Source organism: Saccopteryx bilineata, chromosome 3 (assembly GCF_036850765.1).
Source record: "Saccopteryx bilineata isolate mSacBil1 chromosome 3, mSacBil1_pri_phased_curated, whole genome shotgun sequence".
In the NCBI taxonomy this organism is placed as follows: Eukaryota; Metazoa; Chordata; class Mammalia; order Chiroptera; family Emballonuridae; genus Saccopteryx; species Saccopteryx bilineata.
In genome coordinates, this window is record NC_089492.1 from 249,078,896 (window position 1) to 249,101,183 (window position 22,288).

Below are 22,288 nucleotides of genomic sequence, written 5' to 3' on the forward strand. Positions count from 1 at the left end.
ATCACTGGTAACAAAATCACTGAACTTTTTCAGAAAGCAATTGTTATAAGAGGATAACTAAAGAATCTGAATCTTGCCTGACCTGTGGTGGCGCAGTGGGTAAAAGCGTCGACCTGAAATGCTGAGGTCACTGGCCTGAAACCCCAGGCTTCCCTGGTCAAGGCACATGTGGGAGCTGATGCTTCCTGCTCCTCCCTCCCTTCTCTATCTGTCCCTGTCTCCTCTCTCTAAAAAATGAATAAATTAAAAAATTAAAAAAAAAAAAAAAAAGAATCTGAATCTTGTATTAGTATTTACATTTTATTTTTTATTTTATTTATTTTCTTTTTTTTACAGAGATAGTTAGAATGAGGGATAGACAGGGGAACAGACAGACAGGAACGGAGAGATGAGAAGCATCAATCATTGGCTTTTCGTCGGCGCATTGTGACACCTTAGTTGTTCATTGATTGCTTTCTCATATGTGCCTTGACCTCGGCCTTCAGACCGGGTAACCCCTTGCTTGAGCCAGAGACTTTGGGTCCAACCTGGTGAGCTTTTGCTCAAACCAGATGAGCCCACGCTCAAGCTGGCGACCTTGGGGTCTCGAACCTGGGTCCTCAGCATCCCAGTCCGACACTCTATCCACTGCGCCACCGCCTGGTCAGGCAGTATTTACTTTTTTTTTTTTTTTAATTTTTATTTATTCATTTTAGAGAGGAGGGAGAGAGAGAGAGAAAGAGGGAGGAGCTGGAAGCATCAACTTCCATATGTGCCTTGACCAGGCAAGCCCAGGGTTTTGAACCGGTGACCTCAGCATTTCCAAGTCGACTCTTTATCCACTGCGCCACCACAGGTCAGGCAGTATTTACATTTTAAAGCAAATGTCTAGAATCAAAGTAGGCAAGACAGGCTTTACATAAAATTTATAACATTTATTTAGGCAAAAAAATTTCCCAAAACAAAAATCTGTACACACATTAATACCTAAGTGATGTCCTGACTTAAAATACAGCATGATTTATGTACAGAACACTGCCATTTATTTAGCCACAGTGAGAACAGTGCCTTCTGTCCAGATAACTGAGAACCTTTGAAATGTATATACATTATACTTTCCAATGATTTTTTTCATATCCTTTGAAAGGATTTTAGCTCTCCCACCAGGATTCAAGCAAAAGATAGTTTTTCCCACATTCATAAATCAGAATTTGACAGTAGCAATTCTATAAAATTCAGGGATTTTTATTCTTGGAGATTATCTGGGAGCATAAATCTTGATATAACATCCTCCCATTTTTAAAGGGGAAAAATGCTCTGAAGAATTTACTTTTATGAAAGTGTATTCAGTTTCCACTAGCTAAGTAGCTTCTTACTTGTATGCTGATTAAAATAAGCTTAAAATAACCCAATTTGAACAGTTTTCCTAAAAGTAAGTCCCAAACTGAGCACATACTATTTATTAATGAACTCGATTACCAATTTCCCATAAAATAGTTTTGATAAATTTGGACTTCTAGTAAATCTTTTTTTTTTTTCCTTTTTAGATTTTGTGTATTCATTTTTTTGGGAGAGGAGACAGAGAGAGAGAGAAGGGGCGGGGGAGGAGCAGAAAGCATCAACTCCCATATGTGCCTTGACCAGGCAAGCCTGGGGTTTTGAACCTGTGACCTCAGCATTCCGGGTTGACACTTTTACCCACTGTGCCACTGCAGGTCAGGCAAATTTGGATTTCTAAAGATTCTTTTTTTTTTTTTTAAACAGAGTTGTAACGGTTACAACCCTTGAGGATTTTTTTTAATTTTATTTATTCATTTTAGAGAGGAGAGAGAAAGGAAGAGAGAGAGAGGAGAGAGAGACAGAGAGAGAAGGTGGGGAGGAGCTGGAAGCATCAACTCCCATATGTGCCTTGACCAGGCAAGCCCAGGGTTTCAAACTGGCGACCTCAGCATTTCCAGGTCGACGCTTTATCCACTGCGCCACCACAGGTCAGGCCAGATTTCTAAAGATTCTTAATAGTCATTCTGTCTAGCTATAAAGTTAGGTTGTGCTGTCCAAAAGAACTGCTTCATCCAGAGAAATGAGAAACAGCATTTATTTTCTCATAGGTTATCTCCAAAAACTGGGGGAGGGAAGAAATAGGCAGAGAAAGATCTTTCTTAGTCTACCAATCAGTTAACATAAAATGTATTAGGTTAAGATTTAGAAACCAAAGAATGCAGAATTAAGAGTGTACCATGTCATGCAAAGACTACAAAATACTAAAAAAGATAGAACAATTACTCATTTAAAGCATACTCAGCAAATTTTCGTTTCATACTGTTTTTCTCAGCACTGGATGAAGGCTGGATTTGCATTATTCCTAAAATAAACAGCTCATGAGTTAACTAAAAATTAAAAATGTGTCAATACAAAGCAAATGGTAAAGATTAAATATCCCATATCCACACAATCATTTGAAACTGCTACAATGGATTTGAGAGGGAAACCATAAATTTGCAAATCTCTCTATAAGCTGCTTTAGAATACTACTCTGAAGTCCTAGCCATAAAGTCCCCAAATAACATACAGATAAAACTGCCCACATCAGCTGACAATGTGCTAGTGGCTTTAACATACACCTTTAGTTTAATAATACTGTTTATCCCAACATAAAAGTTACATAACAACTAAAGAATGTAAACATACCATTAGAGGCAGCAGAGGGGTAGGTTTTCAACATATATAAAACATTATTTTCTCTGCTACTCGTGACCTCTTTTCAAACTTGGGTACTGCTGCACATTGTTCTACGGCAGGGAAGTAGAGGGTGGTGATGGGTGTGCATTTGAAACACTAAGCCGAAACCATGATTCTTTAACCTACCCTAATTCAGCACACGTAATATGTTTTCATTAAACTGTGCTTCATGGGGCTGGAAGATGGCCTGATGCTATCAGATTCACGGCATAATTACAAATATAGCCAAATGAAAGGAACTGGGGAGAACAAGGGCCAACTCAAAAGGTTCCACTTAATAAAAGCAACTTCCTAGGCTGGATATATAGCATTAATGTTTTTAAACATTAATCCGATTCTTTGGCTGTACCCAATGAAAAGGTAAGATTAAATTCAGATAGCAGCCTTATGGTGATTCACTGCCACCTTGGGTAATTAAGTTGACTGGTGCTACTTAATTACCAGGAGTGAGGAACAGCAATAGTTAAGTCAATTCCTGGAATTGTGGGTCTGATATGAATTATAAAGTCCTCAACTAAGATCAGTAGCCACTGGGTCCTTACCTAGCCAGATGGTAAACTAACCCCTTATTACTACTTGATCTATGTTTCTTTTCGACAGCAAAAAAAAAAAAAAAAAAAAAAAAATTTTTTAGAGTACAGAGATCACAGCAAAATTTACTTGATGGAAACAATGAGATGGCTTAGTTATTTTTGCTTTAATTTCAGATTGTTCTTGTTTTACTTAATGATACCAATATGCATCATTATACTCTAAAAAGTCTAATTCCATTTCCTTTAGTACATCTAACTCTTGCTGTTGCTTGTAGACTGATGCAGTGTTATTTTACACTAAGTACACGTAGGATTTGAGCAATGAGTGGTTCAACCTTAGTCTAAATCAGGGGTCCCCAAACTTTTTACACAGGGGGCCAGTTCACTGTCCCTCAGACCGTTGGAGGGCCAGACTATAAAAAAAACTATGAACAAATCCCTATGCATATTGCACATATCTTATTTTAAAGTAAAAAAAAACAAAAACAAACAGGAACAAATACAATATTTAAAATAAAGAACAAGTAAATTTAAATCAACAAACTGACCAGTATTTCAATGGGAACTATAGACCTGCCTTTTTTTTTTTTTTTTTACAGAGGCAGAGATAGACAGGGACAGACAGACAGGAACGGAGAGAGATGAGAAGCATCAATCATCAGTTTCTCGTTGCACGTTGCGACTTCTTAGTTGTTCATTGATTGCTTTCTCACATATGCCTTGACCGCGGGCCTTCAGCAGACCGAGTAACCCCCTGCTGGAGCCAGGGGCCTAGGGTCTAAGCTGGTGAGCTCTTTGCTCAAGCCAGATGAGCCTGCGCTCAAGCTGGCGACCTCGGGGTCTCGAACCTGGGTCCTTCCGCATCCCAGTCCGACGCTCTATCCACTTCGCCACCACCCGGTCGGCTAGACCTGCTTTTGGCTAATGAGATGGTCAATGTGCTCCTCTCACTGACCGCCAATGAAAGAGGTGCCCCTTCCGGAAGTGCGGCGGGGGGGGGGGGGGCGGATAAATGGCCTCAGGGGGCCGCATGTGGCCCGCAGGCCGTAGTTTGGGGACCCCTGGTCTAAATTGTGCTTGAAACAGTACCTTAAAGCCACTGAAGAGGTAACCCTCGAAGGCACCAAGTACTGTTAAATTCTTTTATACAAATGCAAAACGGAGGCCTAATATATCTACTATATTTTAGCCAGATTCAAGACTTTAGGAACAATTCTGTGCCTTAATTAGATATACAATTTTAAGAACCATCCCAACAATAAAGGCACTACAACTTTTATATATTTGGGATGTGATCAATTTATTTTGTTTTTAAGACTCAGAGGTATCTGGCCATCACCAGTGTTCAAAGTAGTAAATTAAAATATTTTTGAGTCTTCATCTATCAACAAGTTATTCTTCATAGTGAAGAGATTTATTATTTTCTGTACATTTATAGCCATTTCTGAAAACAATTTGTGAAGACAAAAATCTAGGGTTAAACATAAGGAACATGCACTTTTGTCTTGAAAAGGATATAAGAGAAACGGTAATCCAAACTTTTCAAATAGTCTTTCCCTTAAGTACACAAGCCAGGAGATTGGGAAGTGGTCAACACAGCTAATAGCAACTTCCAAGCTACTGTAAGCAGTCCTATTTTCTACATTTTTGCCTTAGACGTTAAAATTCAGGAAAAAGGGGGAGGGGAATTTAAAGCATTATTTTATTTCCTCTGAAATACTTGAGACTTGTTTGGAGGTTCTAGCAGGGGAGCGCAGCTACTCGTACACCCTTGACTGCAGAAGGGTCCTCTCCTCTCGTCCTCCTCTGCCATCAGCATGCAGCTTTGGGAGGGAGGCACAGGGAGCAGTGAGGGAGGAAGGGGACACCCGCCTAGTCAGCCAGATCAGCTGAATCAACTCTGGAAATCAATAGGGTGACAGATGTCGTAGCCAGATCACCCTCACATTCTGAAATACACTTTATCTGTGAGATTTTATCCTGTTCCTATAACCATTTTCTTAACACCAACTAAGTCAGAATTAACCCACAATTAAATTCTATTTTTAATGGTTCTAAAGACCATTTCATTTCAGTCTAAGTTTTCATTCCCATGAAGGAGTACCAAATTCAAGTATGACTGCTGCAATAGTGGCAGGAAATGTGTACATCAAAAATGTTATCAGCACACTAATAAACCAGCTCTTTTCTAAATAAAAATGCCTCTGAATAATCACTATAATTTAAACATACCATTTAAAATCTCTCATGAAAACGTTTTGGCCATCTATGAAAAAAAGGCAGTCATCTCAGATTGTGATTAACCTTATTCACAAACTAAAATTTAAATTGGAATTAAGTTTCTTGGTGACTTGCTGCCTCCCAACTGCCATCCTTGATATAATGATCACTAATTCTTTACTGTAACAGGTATCTTAAAGGAAAGGCAACTGTCTAAAAATATAATCCATCAAAAAGTATTTTTGATGTACTGCAACTAGAATCACTACATTTAACACCAGTCTAATCCTTCTTATTCATTTTCGGCAGTGAGATGTGGGCATATTCCTCCAACATGAAAACATTAAGATACATGTATTTTGAAACAGAAGAAATTTAACTTCTTGTGGCAAAGTTTACTATTGTTAATTGTATTTTAACTGAGCAGGAAACATCATGTATAGTCTCTATTCCAATGAACCAAGTGACTTTGAAATAGAGGGACAAGAATGGTCAGTTTTAACCAGATATTTAAAAAATTTACATTTTCACAATGTGACATACAGATTCAGACAGTTAACTCTCAATGCAGAATGCTATAATATTTTACATCATGATGCTTGGGGAAATATTTCTAGAGAGTAACCAGCAGTCTGTGTAGGAGCAGAAGCCCAGGATTCCAGGAATAAATATGAAGCAGTCACTGCTCACTGCTCCAGGAGAGGCGGGCTCCCGAAGGATGGCCTGCTCCAGTTAAAAAATTATACCATAAGACTGGACCTTTCCCCAGTTCCTAAACTCTGTTCTCCCTTAATAGTTTTTCTTTTTAATATATTTTTCTTCCAGCCATTCAGGCTCTAGCAGTAAGTAGCTTTTGCAAGGAGAGGATTCAGATTTCCATTCTTTCACACTAAGAACTGTATCTTATAAAAGGTACACAGACAGAGAATAAAGGCATTTTATACAGAAGCAGTATAAAATTTACAACTGAAGCAGTGCCAGAAATCAGGTTAACAGCTTCTCTGAAGCTGCAACCTGATTGGAAGGGTCGTTAAGATCAGAAAAGTCTGGCCTAAGAGTTCGTGCAAACTTTATCATAAAACTATAGAATTTCAAGCACAGGTAAGTTCAAACACTGAAGGATGTGGAAACTTTCCTAAAAAGCAATGATGAAGGAAGAGACCCTTCTTATCTCCTAAGTTAAAAATCACAAAACAAATTAGAGACTATTCACATGGTAGTACTATACACCATCAATCCCAAACTGATCTAAGATGCTTGTCACATAGAAACCCCAAAACATCACAGAAGGTAAAGATACTCCAAATGAACCTATCACAAAAAGGATTCCTTTGATTCAATTGCCTATGGCTATCAATTTAGTCTGGCCTGGGGCTGCTTTTTACAGGGAGGTGGTCTCCCATGGCGTACAATGTGTTTTTCTAAGCTGTCCAGAATGGCCACAGCAATCTGTTGGACATGGGGATCGGTCTGTTCATGTTCTTTGATGTTGTATAAATGCTGCAATCCTCCTTCCTCAATCAGCATGCTGCAATACCTTGATGCTGAAAGAAAACAGAAGAGCTTTTCTTAAAATGCTTAAAAATTATTCCACAAAAAAGGAGATCTTTTTTCACATAAATTTTAGCTGTTTTGTTATTGAGCACTACCACATGCTAAAGCTTGATAAATATCTTTATAATAATGTTATGTCTATATTGCAAGGTCCCACACATAAATAAAACACATTATATCTATATGTTTATATAGACATATACACACACACACATTTACATTTTTCTTTTTTTTTGGTGACAGAAAGAAACAGAGAGAGGGACAGATAGGGATAGACAGACAGAAAGGGAGAGAGATAAGAAGCATCAATTCTTGGTTGCTTTCTCATATGTGCCTTGTGGGAGGTGGGGCTACAGCAGAGCAAGTGACCTCTTGCTCAAACCAGGACCTTGGGCTCAAGCTGGTGACCTCGGGGTTTCGAACCTGGGTCCTCCGTGTTCCAGTCCAACACTCTATCTACTGCGCCACCACCTGGTCAGGCCACAATTACATTTTTATTTTGATCAAAACCTTAAAACAATCTGGAAAGGAAAATTTATTTGACCCAAAGTCACAAGTTAGATGCTGTTAAACTTTTATGCATTTGTGTTTTTTATAGATCTTTTTTTCTTTAATTTTCTTTTTATTAAAAAGGGTTTTTTGTTTGTTTGTTTCAGCCTGACCTGTGGTGGTACAGTAGATAAAGCCAGCAACCTGGAACACTGAGGTCGCCAGTTTGAAACCCTGGCCTTGCCTGGTCAAAGCACATATGGGAGTTGATGCTTCCTGCTCCCCCCTTCTCTCTCTTTCCCCTCTCTAAAATGAATAAAAATAAAATCTTTAATTTATTGGTTTCAGAGAGGAAGAAAAAATAGGGAGTATGTGAGAGAGAGAAAATCATTGATTTTGTTGTTCCTCTTATTTATGCATTCACTGGTTGATTCTTGTATGTGCACTAGTTAGGTATTGAACTCACAATCTCAGCATGTCAGGATGCTGCTGCTCTAACTGAGCTACCTGGCCAGGGCCTCATTTCATTGATCTTGAAGAAATAACTGGAATGCTACAAAAATGCTAAATGTATGCTTAACTCTATAAGAAATCACCAAACTGCCCTGGCCGGTTGGTTCAGTGGATAGAGCACTGGCCCAGTGTGTGAACATCCTTGGTTTGATCCACTGTCAGGATACACATGAGAAGTGACCATTTTCTTCTCTTCTCCTGTCCCCCTTCTCTCTCTCTTCTCCTCTTGCAGCCAGTGGCTCACTTGGTCCAAGCATCAGCCTCAGGTGCTGAGGATCGCTAGACTGATTCGACCATCTGCCCCAGATGGGGGTTGCTGGGTGGATCCCAGTCCATTGAGTCACAAGTGGGAGTTTATCTCTCCATTTCCCCAACTCTCGCTTAAAAAAATAAAAGAAATCACCAAACTGGTTTCTAAGTGGTTATATAATTTTCCAATCCCATCAGCAATGAATGTTAAAGTTGTTTCACATCCTTGCCAACACTTGCCTTTGTCTATCATTTTGATTATAGTAGGTGTGAAGTGGTATCTCATTGTGGTTTTAATTTTTAGTTCTCTAATGACTGATGATGTTGAGCTTCTTTTTATGTGCTTATTGGACATCTGTATATTATCTTTGGAAAACTGTCTATTCAGATCCTTTGCCCATTTTTAAACAGGGTTATTTTCTTTTCATTATTAAGTTGTAAAAACTATACATATTCTGAAAACAAGCCCCTAATCAAATATATTAATTTGTAAATATTTTCAACCATTTTGTGAGTTGTTTTTTTTTTCTTTTTTTTTTTTTTTTGTATTTTTCTGAAGCTGGAAACAGGGAGAGACAGTCAGACAGACTCCCGCATGCGCCCGACCGGGATCCACCCGGCACGCCCACTAGGGGCGACGCTCTGCCCACCAGGGGGCAATGCTCTGCCGAGACCAGAGCCACTCTAGCACCTGGGGCAGAGGCCAAGGAGCCATCCCCAGCGCCCGGGCCATCTTGGCTCCAATGGAGTCTTGGCTGCAGGAGGGAAAGAGAGAGACAGAGAGGAAGGAGGGGGGGGTGGAGAAGCACATGGGCGCCTCTCCTGTGTGCCCTGGCTGGGAATCGAACCCGGGTCCCCTGCACGCCAGGCCGACACTCTACCGCTGAGCCAACCGGCCAGGGCCCATTTTGTGAGTTTTTTACTTTTTTAGATTTTGTTTTTATTTTAGAAAAAGAAAGAGTGAAAGAGAGAAAGGAGGGAAGGAGTGTGAAACAATAATGCATAGTAGTTGCTTCTCTTATGTGCCTTGACTGGGCAAGACCAGGGTTTTGCACCAGTGACCTCAGAATTCCAGGTGGGTGCTTTATCCATTGTGTAACCACAGGTCAAGCAAGTTTTTTCACTTTCTTGATGGAGTGTCCTTTGAAGCACATACATTTTCAAATTTTTTATTAAATTGTTTTTTTTTAGAGAGAGAGAGACAGACAGAGAGAGGGACAGATATGGACAGACAGAAAGAGAGAGATGAGAAGCATCAATTCTTCGTTGAGTCACCGACCCCTTGCTCAAGCCAGCAACCTTGGGCTCAAGCCAACGACCTTAGGCCTCAAGCCAGTGACCCTGCACTCAAGCCAGAGAGCCTGTGCTCAAGCTGGATGAGCCCGCCCTCAAGCCGGTGACCTCAGGGTTTTGGATCCTGGGTCCTTAGGGTTTTATTTATTTATTTATTTTAAGATCTAAGTATTTTTTATTTTATTTATTTATTTATTTAATTTTTTTTACAGAGAGAGGGATATATAGGGACAGACAGACAGGAACGGAGAGATGAGAAGCATCAATCATTAGTTTTCCATTGCGCATTGCTACGCCTTAGCTGTTCCTTGATTGCTTTCTCATATGTGCCTTGACCGTGGGCCTTCAGCAGACCGAGTAACCCCTTGCTTGAGCCAGCGACCTTGGGTCTGAGCTGGTGAGCTATTGCTCAAACCAGATCAGCCCATGCTCAAGCTGGCGACCTTGGGGTCTCGAACCCGGGTCCTCAGCATCCCAGTCTGACGCTCTATCTACTGCGCCACCGCCTGGTCAGGCTCCTCAGGGTTTTGAACCTGGGTCCTCTATCCATTACATCACCACCTGGTGAGATTGTTTTTCTCTTTCTTTTTCTCTCTAAAATCAATCAATAAAAAAGTTTTGTTTTTTTTTTGTATTTTTCTGAAGCTGGAAATGGGGAGAGACAGTCAGACAGACTCTCGCCTGCGCCTGACTGGGATCCACCCGGCACGCCTACCAGGGGCCAACGCTCTGCCCACCAGGGGGCGATGCTCTGCCCCTCCGGGGTGTCGCTCTGTTGCAACCAGAGCCACTCCAGCAGCTGGGGCAGAGGCCAAGGAGCCATCCCCAGCGGGAGGGGAAGAGAGAGACAGAGAGGAAGGAGAGGGGGAGGGGTGGAGAAGCAGATGGGCGCTTCTCCTGTGTGCCCTGGTGGGGAATTGAACCCGGGACTTCTGCACGCCAGGCCGACACTCTACCACTGAGCCAACTGGCCAGGGCCAATAAAAAAATTTAAAAAATGTTTATCTTATTGATTTTAGGGAATGAAGAGAGTGAGAGAGACAGAAGCACTGATCTGTTCCTGTATGTGCCCTGATCAGGGATCAAACTGGTAACTTCTGTACTTTGGGATGATGCTCTGAGCTACCCAGCTAGGGCAGTGCTTTGCTTATTAAAGATCTAAATGCTTTGCTTTTCCACAGACCACTGGTACAGAGAGCAATATCTTGAACAAGGGATTTTTTTTTTTTTTACAGGGACAGAGAAAGTCAGAGAGAGGGATAGACAGACAGGAACGAAGAGAGATGAGAAGCACAAATCATCAGTTTTTTGTCGCGACACTTTAGTTGTTTATTGATTACTTTCTCACATGTGCCTTAACCACAGGCCTTCAGCAGACTGAGTAACCCCTTGCTTGAGCCAGCGACCTTGGGTCCAACCTGGTGAGCTTTTTGCTCAAACCAGATGAGCTCGCGCTGAAGCAGGCGACCTCAGGGTCTCGAACCTGGGTCCTTCTGCATCCCAGTCTGACGCTCTATCCACTGCACCACTGCCTGGTCAGGTGAACAGGGAATATATTTTTTTAAGATTTTATTTATTTATTTTAGAGAAGGGGAGAAAGAGAGAGAAAGAGAGAGAAGGAGGGAGGAGCAGGAAGCATCAATTCCCATATGTACCTTGACTGGGCAAGCCCAGGGTTTCGAACCAGCGACCTCAGCATTCCAGGTCAACACTTTATCTACTGCGCCACCACAGGTCAGGCCCTATAACCATTCCTTGTTCTGTGGACTTTTTTTTAAAATTTATTCATTTTTAGAGAGGAGAGAGAGAGAGAGAGAGAGAGAGAGAGAGAGAGAAGGGGGGAGGAGCTGGAAGCACCAACTCCCATATGTGCCTTGACCAGGCAAGCCCAGGGTTTTGAACCAGCAACTTCAGCATTTCCAGGTCGACGCTTTATCCACTGCGCCACTACAGGTCAGGCTGAACAGGTAGTTTTTTTATATATAGGACTGGGCACTGGAATGTATGATAACACTGGATCTCCTTAAGATATTTTGGTCAGCCTGACCTGTGGTGGCGCAGTGGATAAAGCACCGACCTGGAAATGCTGAGGTCGCCGGTTCGAAACCCTGGGCTTGCCTGGTCAAGGCACATATGGGAGTTGATGTTTCCAGCTCCTCCCCCTTCTCTCTCTCTCGGCCTCTCCTCTCTCTCCCTCTCTGTCTTTCTCTCTCCTCTCTAAAAATGAATAAATTAAAAAAAAAAAAAAAAAAAAAAAAAAAAAAAAAAAGATATTTTGGTCAACAAACGAACTCACTGTAAGATCCTAATCTTTATATCCCATGATGTCAGAACAGTGTAAGTCTCATTCACCATTGTCATTCAGTATCTACTACTGCCAAGCTCATTCTAAAAAAATTAAATTTAGTTTATAACCTAAGTTTCTCTTACATTGTACTTTTTTTTTTGCATTTTTCCGAAGCTGGAGACGGGAAGGCAGTCAGACATACTTTCGCATGCGCCCGACCGGGATCCACCCAGCATGCCCACCAGGGGGCGATGCTCTGCCCATCTGGGGCGTTGCTCTGTTGCGACCAGAGCCATCCTAGCGCCTGAGGCAGAGGCCACAGAGCCATCCTCAGTGCCCGGGCCATCTTTGCTCCAATGGAGCCTCAGCTGCGGGAGGGGAAGAGAGAGACAGAGAGGAAGGAGAGGGGAAGGAGTGGAGAAGCAGATGGGTGCTTCTCCTGTGTGCCCTGGCCGGGAATCGAACCTGGGACTTCTGCACGCCAGGCCGACGCTCTACCACTGAGCCAACTGGACAGGGCCTCTTACATTGTACTTTTTAAAAAAGATTTTATTTATTCATTTTAGAGATGGGAGAGACAGAGAGAGAAAGACAGAGAGAGAAAGAGAAGAGGAGGGGAGGAGCAGGAAGCATTGATTCCCATGACTTCCATATGTACCTTGAACAAGCAAGCCTAGAGTTTCAAACCCATGACCTCAGTGTTCTAGGTCAATGCTTTATCCAGTAGGCCACCACGGGTTAGACTACATTGTACATTTTAAAGTTTGTGTCCTGAAAAATCATTTCAATACACAATTCAGAAATGATTTTCCAATGTAAGGAGAATTTTCCTTGAAAAAGAAAAACAGCCTGACCAGGCGGTGGCGCAATGGATAGAGCATTGGACTGGGATGTGGGGGACACAGGTTCAAGACCCCGACGTCACCAGCTTGAGCGTGGGCTCATCTGGTTTGAGCAAGGCTTGCCAGCTTGAGCCCAAGGTCGTTGGCTCGAGCAAGGGGTCACTCTCAGTCTACTGTAGCCCCCCAGTCAAGGTACATATGAGAAAGCAATCAATGAACAACTAAGCTGCTGCAACAAAGAACTGATGCTTCTCATCTCTCTCCCTTCCTGTCTGTCTGTCCCTATCTGTCTCTCTCTCTGACTCTCTCTGTCTCTGTCACAAAAAAACACACACACACACACAAAAAAAAACCCCACAAAAAAACAACAAATAAAGAAAATCATCGGGTTTTTTTTTTTTGGGGGGGGTACATACGATTCTTGCTGCAGACATGTTGCATGGCCCAAACTGCCCATAGCTGGACTCCTGGTGTTGTGAAACAGCCAAGTAATGGGAAAAACGGATTAAAGGACCTAAGAGTTCAAAAGAAAATAAAACTTAAATCCTATACTTTGTCATTTTTTAAAGGAATGATTCCCGAGCTTTTCATTCTAGACATTTTATCCAACTATTTTAAAACTAATATAAATGACCTAAAGAATAGCTTTCCTCTGTCTTAGATGCTGTTTGAAAAAGGACCATATTCTGGCAAGTCTTGGTAGAGAACAGGGAAAGTGATTAGAACAAGGTAATAACACAGAGTTATTTTGCTTCTTTTAAAGTCAGTAGGAAGATAGAGGCCTCAAGGAAAATTATACATCTAGTAGGAATGACCTCTAGGCAAGCAAAATGACTAGGTTACTCCTTTAATAATTATCTTGCTAATTACCTGTATGCTACCATCTCACACTCTGGAGTGGGCCATTTCAAAATAGCTGAATGCTGCAAGACACACAAGAAAGGATTACAATATTTATTTAGCAGTCCATTATTGCATTATGAAGCTTTGACAGTTTAACCAATATGAACGTTGTTTGCATGCTCCAGGAAACATCAAATGATCCTACCAGATCATCCAGAAGAGAATTCCTCTGGCTACGGCTCAATGTCCAAGCTTGTTCACCTCTAGATATTAAATGGGCAATAATTCCTGCTGCAAAGTAACTGACTTCCACTTCAACACTATGTAGGAGGCTACTGATGTGGTCTATGAAATCCTTCCACATTAATTCAGAATGCAATTCTTGTACTTCAGCTATATTGTTCTGGAAAAAAAGATATAAAATTTAAAGTAATATGTACAGTAAATGCTTGACCTTTTATGGTCTAAGAAACAACAGAGAGCCTGACTAGGCGGTGGCACAGTGGATAGTGTTAGACTGGGATGCAGAGGAACCCAGGTTCGAAACCCCAAGGTCACCAGTTTGAGCGCAGGCTCATCTGGCTTGAGTATGGGATCACCAGCTTGAGAGCAGGCTCACTGGCTTGAGCATGGGATCATAGATATGATCCCATGGTCGCTGCCTTGAGCATGGGATCATAGATATGACCCCATGGTCACTGCCTTGAGCAAGGGTCACTTGCTCTGCTATAGCCCCCTTGTCAAGGCACATTTTTTTTTCAAGGCACATTTGAGAAAGCAATCAATGAACAACTAAGGAGACTAAGGAGCTGCAGTGAAGAATTGATGCTTCTCATCTCTCTCCCTTCCTGTCTGTCTGTCCCTATCTGTCTCTTTCTGTCTCTCTCTCTGTCTCTGTCACAACAGAGATGGAATGATTTAAACACATATCTGTAAATGGACAATAGGTGAATACTGTTGCTATGTTAGCACAGTGGGAGATTATGGGTAATATTTTTATCTCCTCTCCAAACAAAATAATAAAAAAAACAGTAGTAAGCTCCTTTCCAGGCAAAATGGCAAAATAGATAACCTAAAAATTTCCTGATATGAAATATCTAGAAGTGCTGGGTGAAAAATAACAACCTTTAAATATGTACTTGCTGGCATAAAAAGCAGAGAACCAAACTGGAGCAGTAACAGGTCATCACCTAACTGCAGAAGCAGAGAACTGGGTTTTTTTGTTTTTTGGGTTTTTTATAGAGACAGAGAGAGAGTCTATCTCAGAGAGAGGATATCAGCTCTCTCTCTCTTTTTTTTTTTACAGGGACAGAGAGAGAGTCAGAGAGAGGGATAAATAGGGACGAAGAGAGATGAGAAGCATCAATCATCAGTTTTTCATTGCAACACCTTAGTTGTTCATTGATTGCTTTCTCATATGTGCCATGACCGCGGACCTTCAGCAGACCGAGTAGCCCCTTGCTCTAGACAGCAACCTTGGGTCCAAGCTGGTGAGCTTTGCTCAAGCCAGATGAGCCCATGCTCAAGCTGGCGACCTCGGGATCTCGAACCTGGGTCCTCCGCATCCCAGTCCGACACTCTATCCACTGTGCCACCACCTGGTCAGGCTCAGAGAGAGGATAGATAGGGACAGACAGACAGGAACAAAGAGAGATGAGAAGCATCAATCATCAGTTTTTCGTTGCGACACTTTAGTTGTTCATTGATTGCTTTCTCATATGTGCCCTGACCATGGGACTACAGCAGACCAAGTGACCCCTTGCTTGAGCCAGTGACCTTGGGTCCAAGCTGGTGAGCCTTGCTCAAACCAGATGAGCCCGTGCTCAAGCTGGCAACCTCCGGGTCTTGAACCTGGGTCCTCCACATCCCAGTCTGACGCTCTAGCCACTGTGCCACCACCTGGTCAGGTAGAACTGGGTTTTAATAGCCATTCATGGGCAGAAGGTAAGGGCTAAAAATTGGAACTAAGACTTCACATATAGCCCTGGCCGGGTAGTTCAGTTGGTTGGAGCATTTTCCTAATATGCCAAGGTTGTGGGTTCAATCTCCCATCAGGTCACAAACAAGAATCAATCAATGAATGCATAAATAAGTGGAACAACAAATCAATGTTTTTCTCTTTCTCTAGAAATCAATAAAATCTTAAAAAAAAAAAGACTTCACATACAAAGGAAGGACTTTCAAAGTGTTATACCTCAGTAATAAGAGTGGACTGACATATATACATGAAAAAGAAGACTGACCTGTGGTGATGCAGTGGATAAAGCGTCACCCTGGAACACTGAGGTTGCCAGTTTGAAACCTTGGCCTTGCCTCGGTCAAAGTACATATGGGAGTTGATGCTTCTTGCTCCCCTCCCTTCTCTCTCTTCCTCTCTCTCAAATTAATAAATAAAATAAAGTCTTCAAAAAACCTTTAAAAAAACCCACAAAAAAAAAAAAGAAGCCTAGTGTAACCCATTCTCTGGCCTAAAAGGAAAAGTCTTCCCTTATAATTTATAACTAGGGACCTGCCCTCACGCAAGACTATGGTTCAAATTTTATCATCTGTGTGGTCTGCAGAAACTCCAAGCTGAAAAACAACAGCAAGTGAGGTAGGAGGAAAACCAGGAAAGTTGGTCTCTAGAAAGCAGAGAGGGCTGAGTATATCAAAAGGCTGAAGGGAATAGCAGTTCTGAATACTGTAGAGAGCCTAAGTAAGATAAAAATAAAAACTTCTATTTGTTTGAGCAATATAACAATCCTGTGTCTTAAAAATTTCATAGCCGCCCTGGCCGGTTGGCTCAGCGGTAGAGCATCGGCCTAGCGTGCGGAGGACCCGGGTTCGATTACCGGCCAGGGCACATAGGAGAAGTGCCCATTTGCTTCTCCACCCCTCCGCCGCACTTTCCCTCTCTGTCTCTCTCTTCCCCTCCCGCAGCCAAGGCTCCGTTGGAGCAAAGATGGCCCGGGCGCTGGGGATGGCTCTGTGGCCTCTGCCCCAGGTGCTAGAGTGGCTCTGGTCGCAACATGGCGACGCCCAGGATGGGCAGAGCATCGCCCCCTGGTGGGCATAGCGTTCGCCCCTGGTGGGCGTGCCGGGTGGATCCCGGTCAGGCGCATCCCGGTCAGGCGCATGCGGGAGTCTGTCTGGCTGTCTCTCCCTGTTTCCAGCTTCAGAAAAATGAAAAAAAAAAAAAAAAAAAATTTCATAGCCTTAGACCTCCACTAAGTACCAAAGTTTGCCTGCTGGCCTACAGAGGGTAGGTGGTTTATCTAGACTTAAGGTGCAATGGCTTCCCTTGGCAGTATATAAGGAAGACCTCTGTTCACATAGGAAATAATTGAGGGGTTTCCAACTTACCTCACTATTCTGCAGATTATTCCTCACTCTGAAAACTTTATTTGATCTACTATGAAATCATAATTTTCTTCCTAAACATTGATTCCATTTCTTAGGAGCCAAAAACCTAGGCCTTTTTATTGTTAAGAGACTATTCATTCCCTAGTTTAAGTCATTCTATAATCAATGATAATGAAAGGCATCATGTCCAAAAGTAGTCTCTGTAATGACTCATGAGTTTTCTTCTCCAACCATGGAAAAGAGTGTAGAAGAGACCAGTTTAACTATACTCATTACATGAATGTGTATAATCTTGTATTTTTCCATCAGTGTCAATGATTAATCAATGTCTCCTATGCCCCTTTCTAATCTCACATATTCAAACAAGAAAAGGCATTTCAAATTCAAGTTTTATATTCTTTCCTACTTATAATTTTTTTACACACATGTATCATTTTTATAGTGACAAAAAAATATATATGCCTCTTTAAAAATAAAAAATAAAAGGTGGTCCTTCTCCTCTAAGCTTGGTAGAAGAAATACAAAGACCCTCTGAGAACGACAGCCCTTACTTAAACTCAAAGACCCACCGAAGATGACACAACACATGCTAAATTACAATTCACAATTTAAAAAATCCATAGTGAGTAAGAATCATCAAGCATAATAGTGAATCATCTTGGAAAGGTGATTTCCTTTCCAAGAACTACACATAATACAACTATAACATAGCTACTGATAAAAACAAAAAGTAGAAACACACATACACACAAGAAAATGCAAAGATACTACACTAAAAATAAAGAGAGGAAATATTTAGAATAAAACAAAATAATTTTTTTTTTTTAGAAAGGGGAGAGAGAGAAGGGGGGGAGCAGGAAGCATTAACTCCCATATGTGCCTTGACCAGGCAAGCCCAGGGTTTTAAACCGGCAACCTCAGCATTCTGGGTCGATGCGTTATCCACTGTGCCACAACAGATCTGGCCCAAAATAGATTTTCAAGAGAATTACGGCTATTCTTTCCTGCCATAACCAAGTTACTAGAAAATCAGACAGAATATATGAGAACTGTTTTCCGACAGTAGACAATAGGCTACACAGGAATGTGAGCTCTGAGAAAAGGTATTCAAAGAGGGCAGTTTCCAGATTGTTGTGCATGAGAATCTGGCAGTTTTGCTGAACTGAGAAGACAGAGATCAGAGCTCAGGGTGGCCAAGGCAGTAAAATTTGTAGAACAGAGCACTGGAAAGAAACAAGCTCCAGAGAGAGAGAGTGAGAAAGACTCCTGCAGAGGGAACCCCTCAAATCTTTGGCTTGAGTACTAATAAGAAGTAAAATTCCATGAGGCTAGGTAAAGAACAAGCAGAAAGCAGACTATGAACAAATCCCAAAGTCATACAGGATTAGGAATAATTCACATTGCAACCAGTAAGAGAGAAGATATCTCATAAAAAAAATATGTTGGATTGTAGTAAGCCTAAATTATGTATCAGTCCTAGGGTGAAGACTGATCTGAAGCCATTCTAACAAAGCAAATAAACACGCTTTGAAAGGAATGACTTGATCTGTAAGTTGCTTAACTATATGCCAGAACCACTCTTTAAAGGAAAACAATAAAACCCAGCAAATAGCCCTGGCTGGTTGGCTCTGTGGTAGAGCATCAGCCCAGTGTGTGGAAGTCCCAGGTTCAATTTCCAGCCGGGGCACACAGGAGAAACACCCATTTGCTCCTCCACCCTTCACCCTTTCCATTCTATCTCTCTCTTCCCCTCCTGCAGCCAAGGCTCCATTGAAGCAAAGTTGGCCCGGGCACTGAGGATGGTTCCATGGCCTCTGCCTCAGGCACTAGAATGGCTCAGGTTGCAATAGAGTAATGCCCCAGATGGGCGGAGCATCGCCCCCTAGTGGGCATGCTGGGTGGATCCCTGTCGGGTGCATGCGGGAGTCTGTCTCTCTGCCTCCCCGCTTCTCACTTCAGAAAAAAACAAAAATACAAACAAACCCAGCAAACAAGAACATAAACTTCACAACAACTGACATCCAATAAAACACTGCCAGTCATACCAAATGTCAGGAAAATAAGTCTATAACCAGAAGAAAAATTAATCAATAAAAATGAACTCAGAAATGACAGGAATAATGGAATCAACAGACAAGAACTTAAAACAGCTACTATAATGTTGTAAATATGACTTAGAATGAGAGGAAAATATAAGTCTGAGGAGAGAATATGAAGATATAAAAAAGATCTATATGTAATATCTATAAATTTAAAAATATTCAATATATATGAAATGAAAAACATACTGGATAAGCACAAAAGCCGATGAGGTGCTGCAGGAGATAAAAAAAATAGTGAACTAAACAATATAACAATAGAAAACATCCAAGCTAAATCACAGAAAGAAAAAGAAAAAGAAAAAAAAGAACTTGGAAGAAAAGCCAATAGAGTACTTCTGTGCCCTGTGAGAAAATACCAAGCAATGTAACATTCTTGTAATTGGATTCCCAGAATGAGAGATGAAAGAAAAAGGATTCAGAAAAAATAATCTGAACAAGTACAGAGTAAGTAGCTCTAGCCTGAGCACTGCTCCAGACCCTCCTAATAGGTCATAAAAGCAAGATCCCAAATGATAAGTTAAATACATAGCAGAATAAAGTCCAACAAAAATATCGAGCACCCAGGCCCTGGCCGGTTGGCTCAGTGGTAGAGCATCGGCCTGGTGTGCAGGAGTCCCAGGTTCGATTCCTGGCTAGGGCACACAGGAGAAGCGCCCATCTGCTTCTCCACCTCTCCCCCTCTCCTTCCTCTCTGTCTCTCTCTTCCCCTCCCGCAGCCAAGGCTCCATTGGAGCAAAGTTGGCCCAGGCGCTGAGAATGGCTCTGTGGCCTCTGCCTCAGGCGCTAGAATGGCTCTGGTTGCAATGGAGCAACGTCCCAGATGGGCAGAGCATCGGCCCCTGGCGGGCATGCTGGGTGGATCTCGGTTGGGCGCATGCGGGAGTCTGTCTGACTGCCTCCCTGTTTCCAACTTCAGAAAAATACACACAAAAAAATATATATCCAGCACCCAAAAAGGTAAAATTCACAATGTCTAGTATCCAATTAAAAACTACCAAGGCCTGACCTGTGGTGGAGCAGTGGATAAAGCGTCAATTTGGAATGCTGAGGTCTCCTGTTTGAGGCTTTAGGCTTGCCCAGTCAAAGAACATTTAAGAAACAACCAGGAGTTGATTCTTCTTGCTCCATGCCCATGCCACCCCCTCCCTCCATTGCCGCCTTCTCTCTCTTTCTCTCTCCTTTCTTTAAAAATCAATTAAAACACACACACACACAACCAAGTATGCAAAGTGGAAGGAAAACACAAATCAAAATAAGAATCATTTGAAACTGACCTACAACAGAGATGTTAAATTAGCAGAGGGTAGTAAAACAGTTATTACAAATTTATTTCTAAATAATTTTTTATTGATTGATTTTAGAGAGAGGAATAGAGAAAACAAGAGAGAAAGAGAAAAACATCAATTTATTGTTGAAGTTATTAATGTATTCATTGGTTGATTCCTGCATGTGCACTGACTGGGGATCAAACTCACAACCTTGGTGTAGCAGGACAACGCTCTAACCAACTGAGCTACTTGGCCAGGCCAAATATATTTCATTGTTCACAAAGGATAGTAAAACCCTCAAAGACTTTGATTAAAGGTAAATTGTGATTAGAGATGCATATATAAACCCCAAACAATCATTAACATAAAGCAAAAAGTAACAGCTAATAAACTAAGAAAGGAGGTTAAAAGGAATCATTAAAAAAAACAAAACTCAGTTAAACCAAAATAGGAAAGAAAACAAAACAAAAAACAGATGGGAGAAACAGAAAGCAAATACCAAGCTGATGAACTCAAATCTAACCATATCAACAATCAGTGTAGCCTGACTAGGTGGTGGCACAGTGGATAGAGTGTCGACCTGGGACACTGAGGACCCAGGTTTGAAACCCCAAGGTCATTGGCTTATAGTGCGGGCTCATAGACATGACCCTAGAGTAGCTGGCTTGAAGCCCAAGGTCTCTGGCTTGAGCCCAAAGTTGCTGGCTTGAGCAAAGGGTCACTGGCTTGGCTGGAGCCCCCTGGTCAAGGCACATATGAGAAAGCAATCAGTGAACAACTAAGGTGCTGCAATGAAGAATTGATGCTTCTCATCTCTCTCCCTACCTGTCTGTCTGTCTCTATCTATTCCTCTCTCTGTCACAAAAAAAGAAAAGCATCAACTCAGATACTTTTTTGTTTATTGCTTAGTTGTTCACTGATTGCTTTCTCATATGTGCCTTGACTGGGGGTTGGGGGAATAAAGCAGAGCGAGTAACCCCTTGCTCAAGTCAGTGATTTTGGGCTCAAGCCAGCGACCTTGAGCTTTAAGCAAGTGACCTTGGGCTCAAGCCAGGTACCATAGGGTCAGGTACCATAGGGTCATATCTATGATCCCATGCTCAAGCCAGCAACCCTGCGCTCAAGCTGGTGAGCCATGCTTAAACTGGATGAGGCTACACTCAAACTGGTGACATCAGGATTTCAAACCTGGGTCCTCTGTGTCCCAGTTCAATGCTCTATCCACTGCACCACTGCCTGGTCAGGCTGTACATATAGTTTTGTACACAGCTTTTTAAACTTAATTATAATGTATATCTTTTCTAAAATCATTCATTTTTATAAATAGAGTAGCAACTTAAATGTATTACCTCAGACAGAAAATAATTACAGCTTTGAATTTAGCAGAAAATGCTTATATCTTACCAAAAGTCCTAGGACTTTCTGTTGAATGGATGATTCAGTTGGAAAAGACTGCAAAAAAGGAGAGAAAAACCTATAACTACCTAAAGAACTTAATATAATAAATAAGTGCTTAAATAAATCCATAAATGTCAAAACTGTAGGCTAAATTTCCATTCTAACCTCTAGAACCCTCATGAAGAGTTCTAACCCTTGGTTTTCAATAAAGTGTCTGCAGGTGGTTGGAGATTCATCTGTGAGGTTCCAAAGTGCACTCAAAGTAAACTTCAAAGTAGTGTCCACCGAATTTTGATTGGTTTTCTGCTTCACTATTTGAAGAAGTTGCTGAAAGAAGGAAAATAGAATTAATTTTTCATTACTGAATTGTTTTTACAATTATTAGTGGTAAAAACCACAAGTCCAGGACGTTTAATCTTATGGCTTAAAACATTTTCTAGCCTGACCTGTGGTGGCGCAGTGGATAAAGCGTTGACCGGGAACACTGAGGTCACCGGTTCAAAACCCTGGGCTTGCCTGGTCAAGGCATATATGGGAGTTGATGCTTCCTGCTCCTCCCCTCTTTCTCTCTCTCTCTCTCTCTCTCTCATTCTAACTCTCTCTCCTCTCTAAAATGAATAAAAATTAAAAAAAAACA

At 41.7% G+C, this 22,288-nt stretch overlaps 1 protein-coding gene and 1 long non-coding RNA gene across 2 annotated transcripts in view; one reads left to right on the forward strand and one right to left on the reverse strand.

Moving 5' to 3' along the window:
• The first annotated feature begins 347 nt into the window (after window positions 1-347).
• LOC136331152 (uncharacterized) lies at window positions 348-3,349 on the forward strand. The gene is made up of 2 exons (XR_010730450.1): window positions 348-642; window positions 836-3,349. It is a non-coding gene; the product is annotated as an uncharacterized lncRNA (long non-coding RNA).
• A 3,045-nt stretch (window positions 3,350-6,394) lies between these two features.
• ZYG11B (zyg-11 family member B, cell cycle regulator) overlaps window positions 6,395-22,288 on the reverse strand; it is a 91,026-nt gene continuing 75,132 nt past the window's right edge. Inside the window, exons 9-14 of the mRNA XM_066269176.1 lie at window positions 21,817-21,978; window positions 21,658-21,705; window positions 13,747-13,944; window positions 13,569-13,621; window positions 13,115-13,212; window positions 6,395-7,015 (exon numbers count right to left, since the gene is read on the reverse strand). Of these exons, the coding sequence (XP_066125273.1) occupies window positions 6,825-7,015; window positions 13,115-13,212; window positions 13,569-13,621; window positions 13,747-13,944; window positions 21,658-21,705; window positions 21,817-21,978 (750 nt within the window). The 3' untranslated portion in view covers window positions 6,395-6,824. The remainder of the gene's footprint in view (window positions 7,016-13,114; window positions 13,213-13,568; window positions 13,622-13,746; window positions 13,945-21,657; window positions 21,706-21,816; window positions 21,979-22,288) is intronic.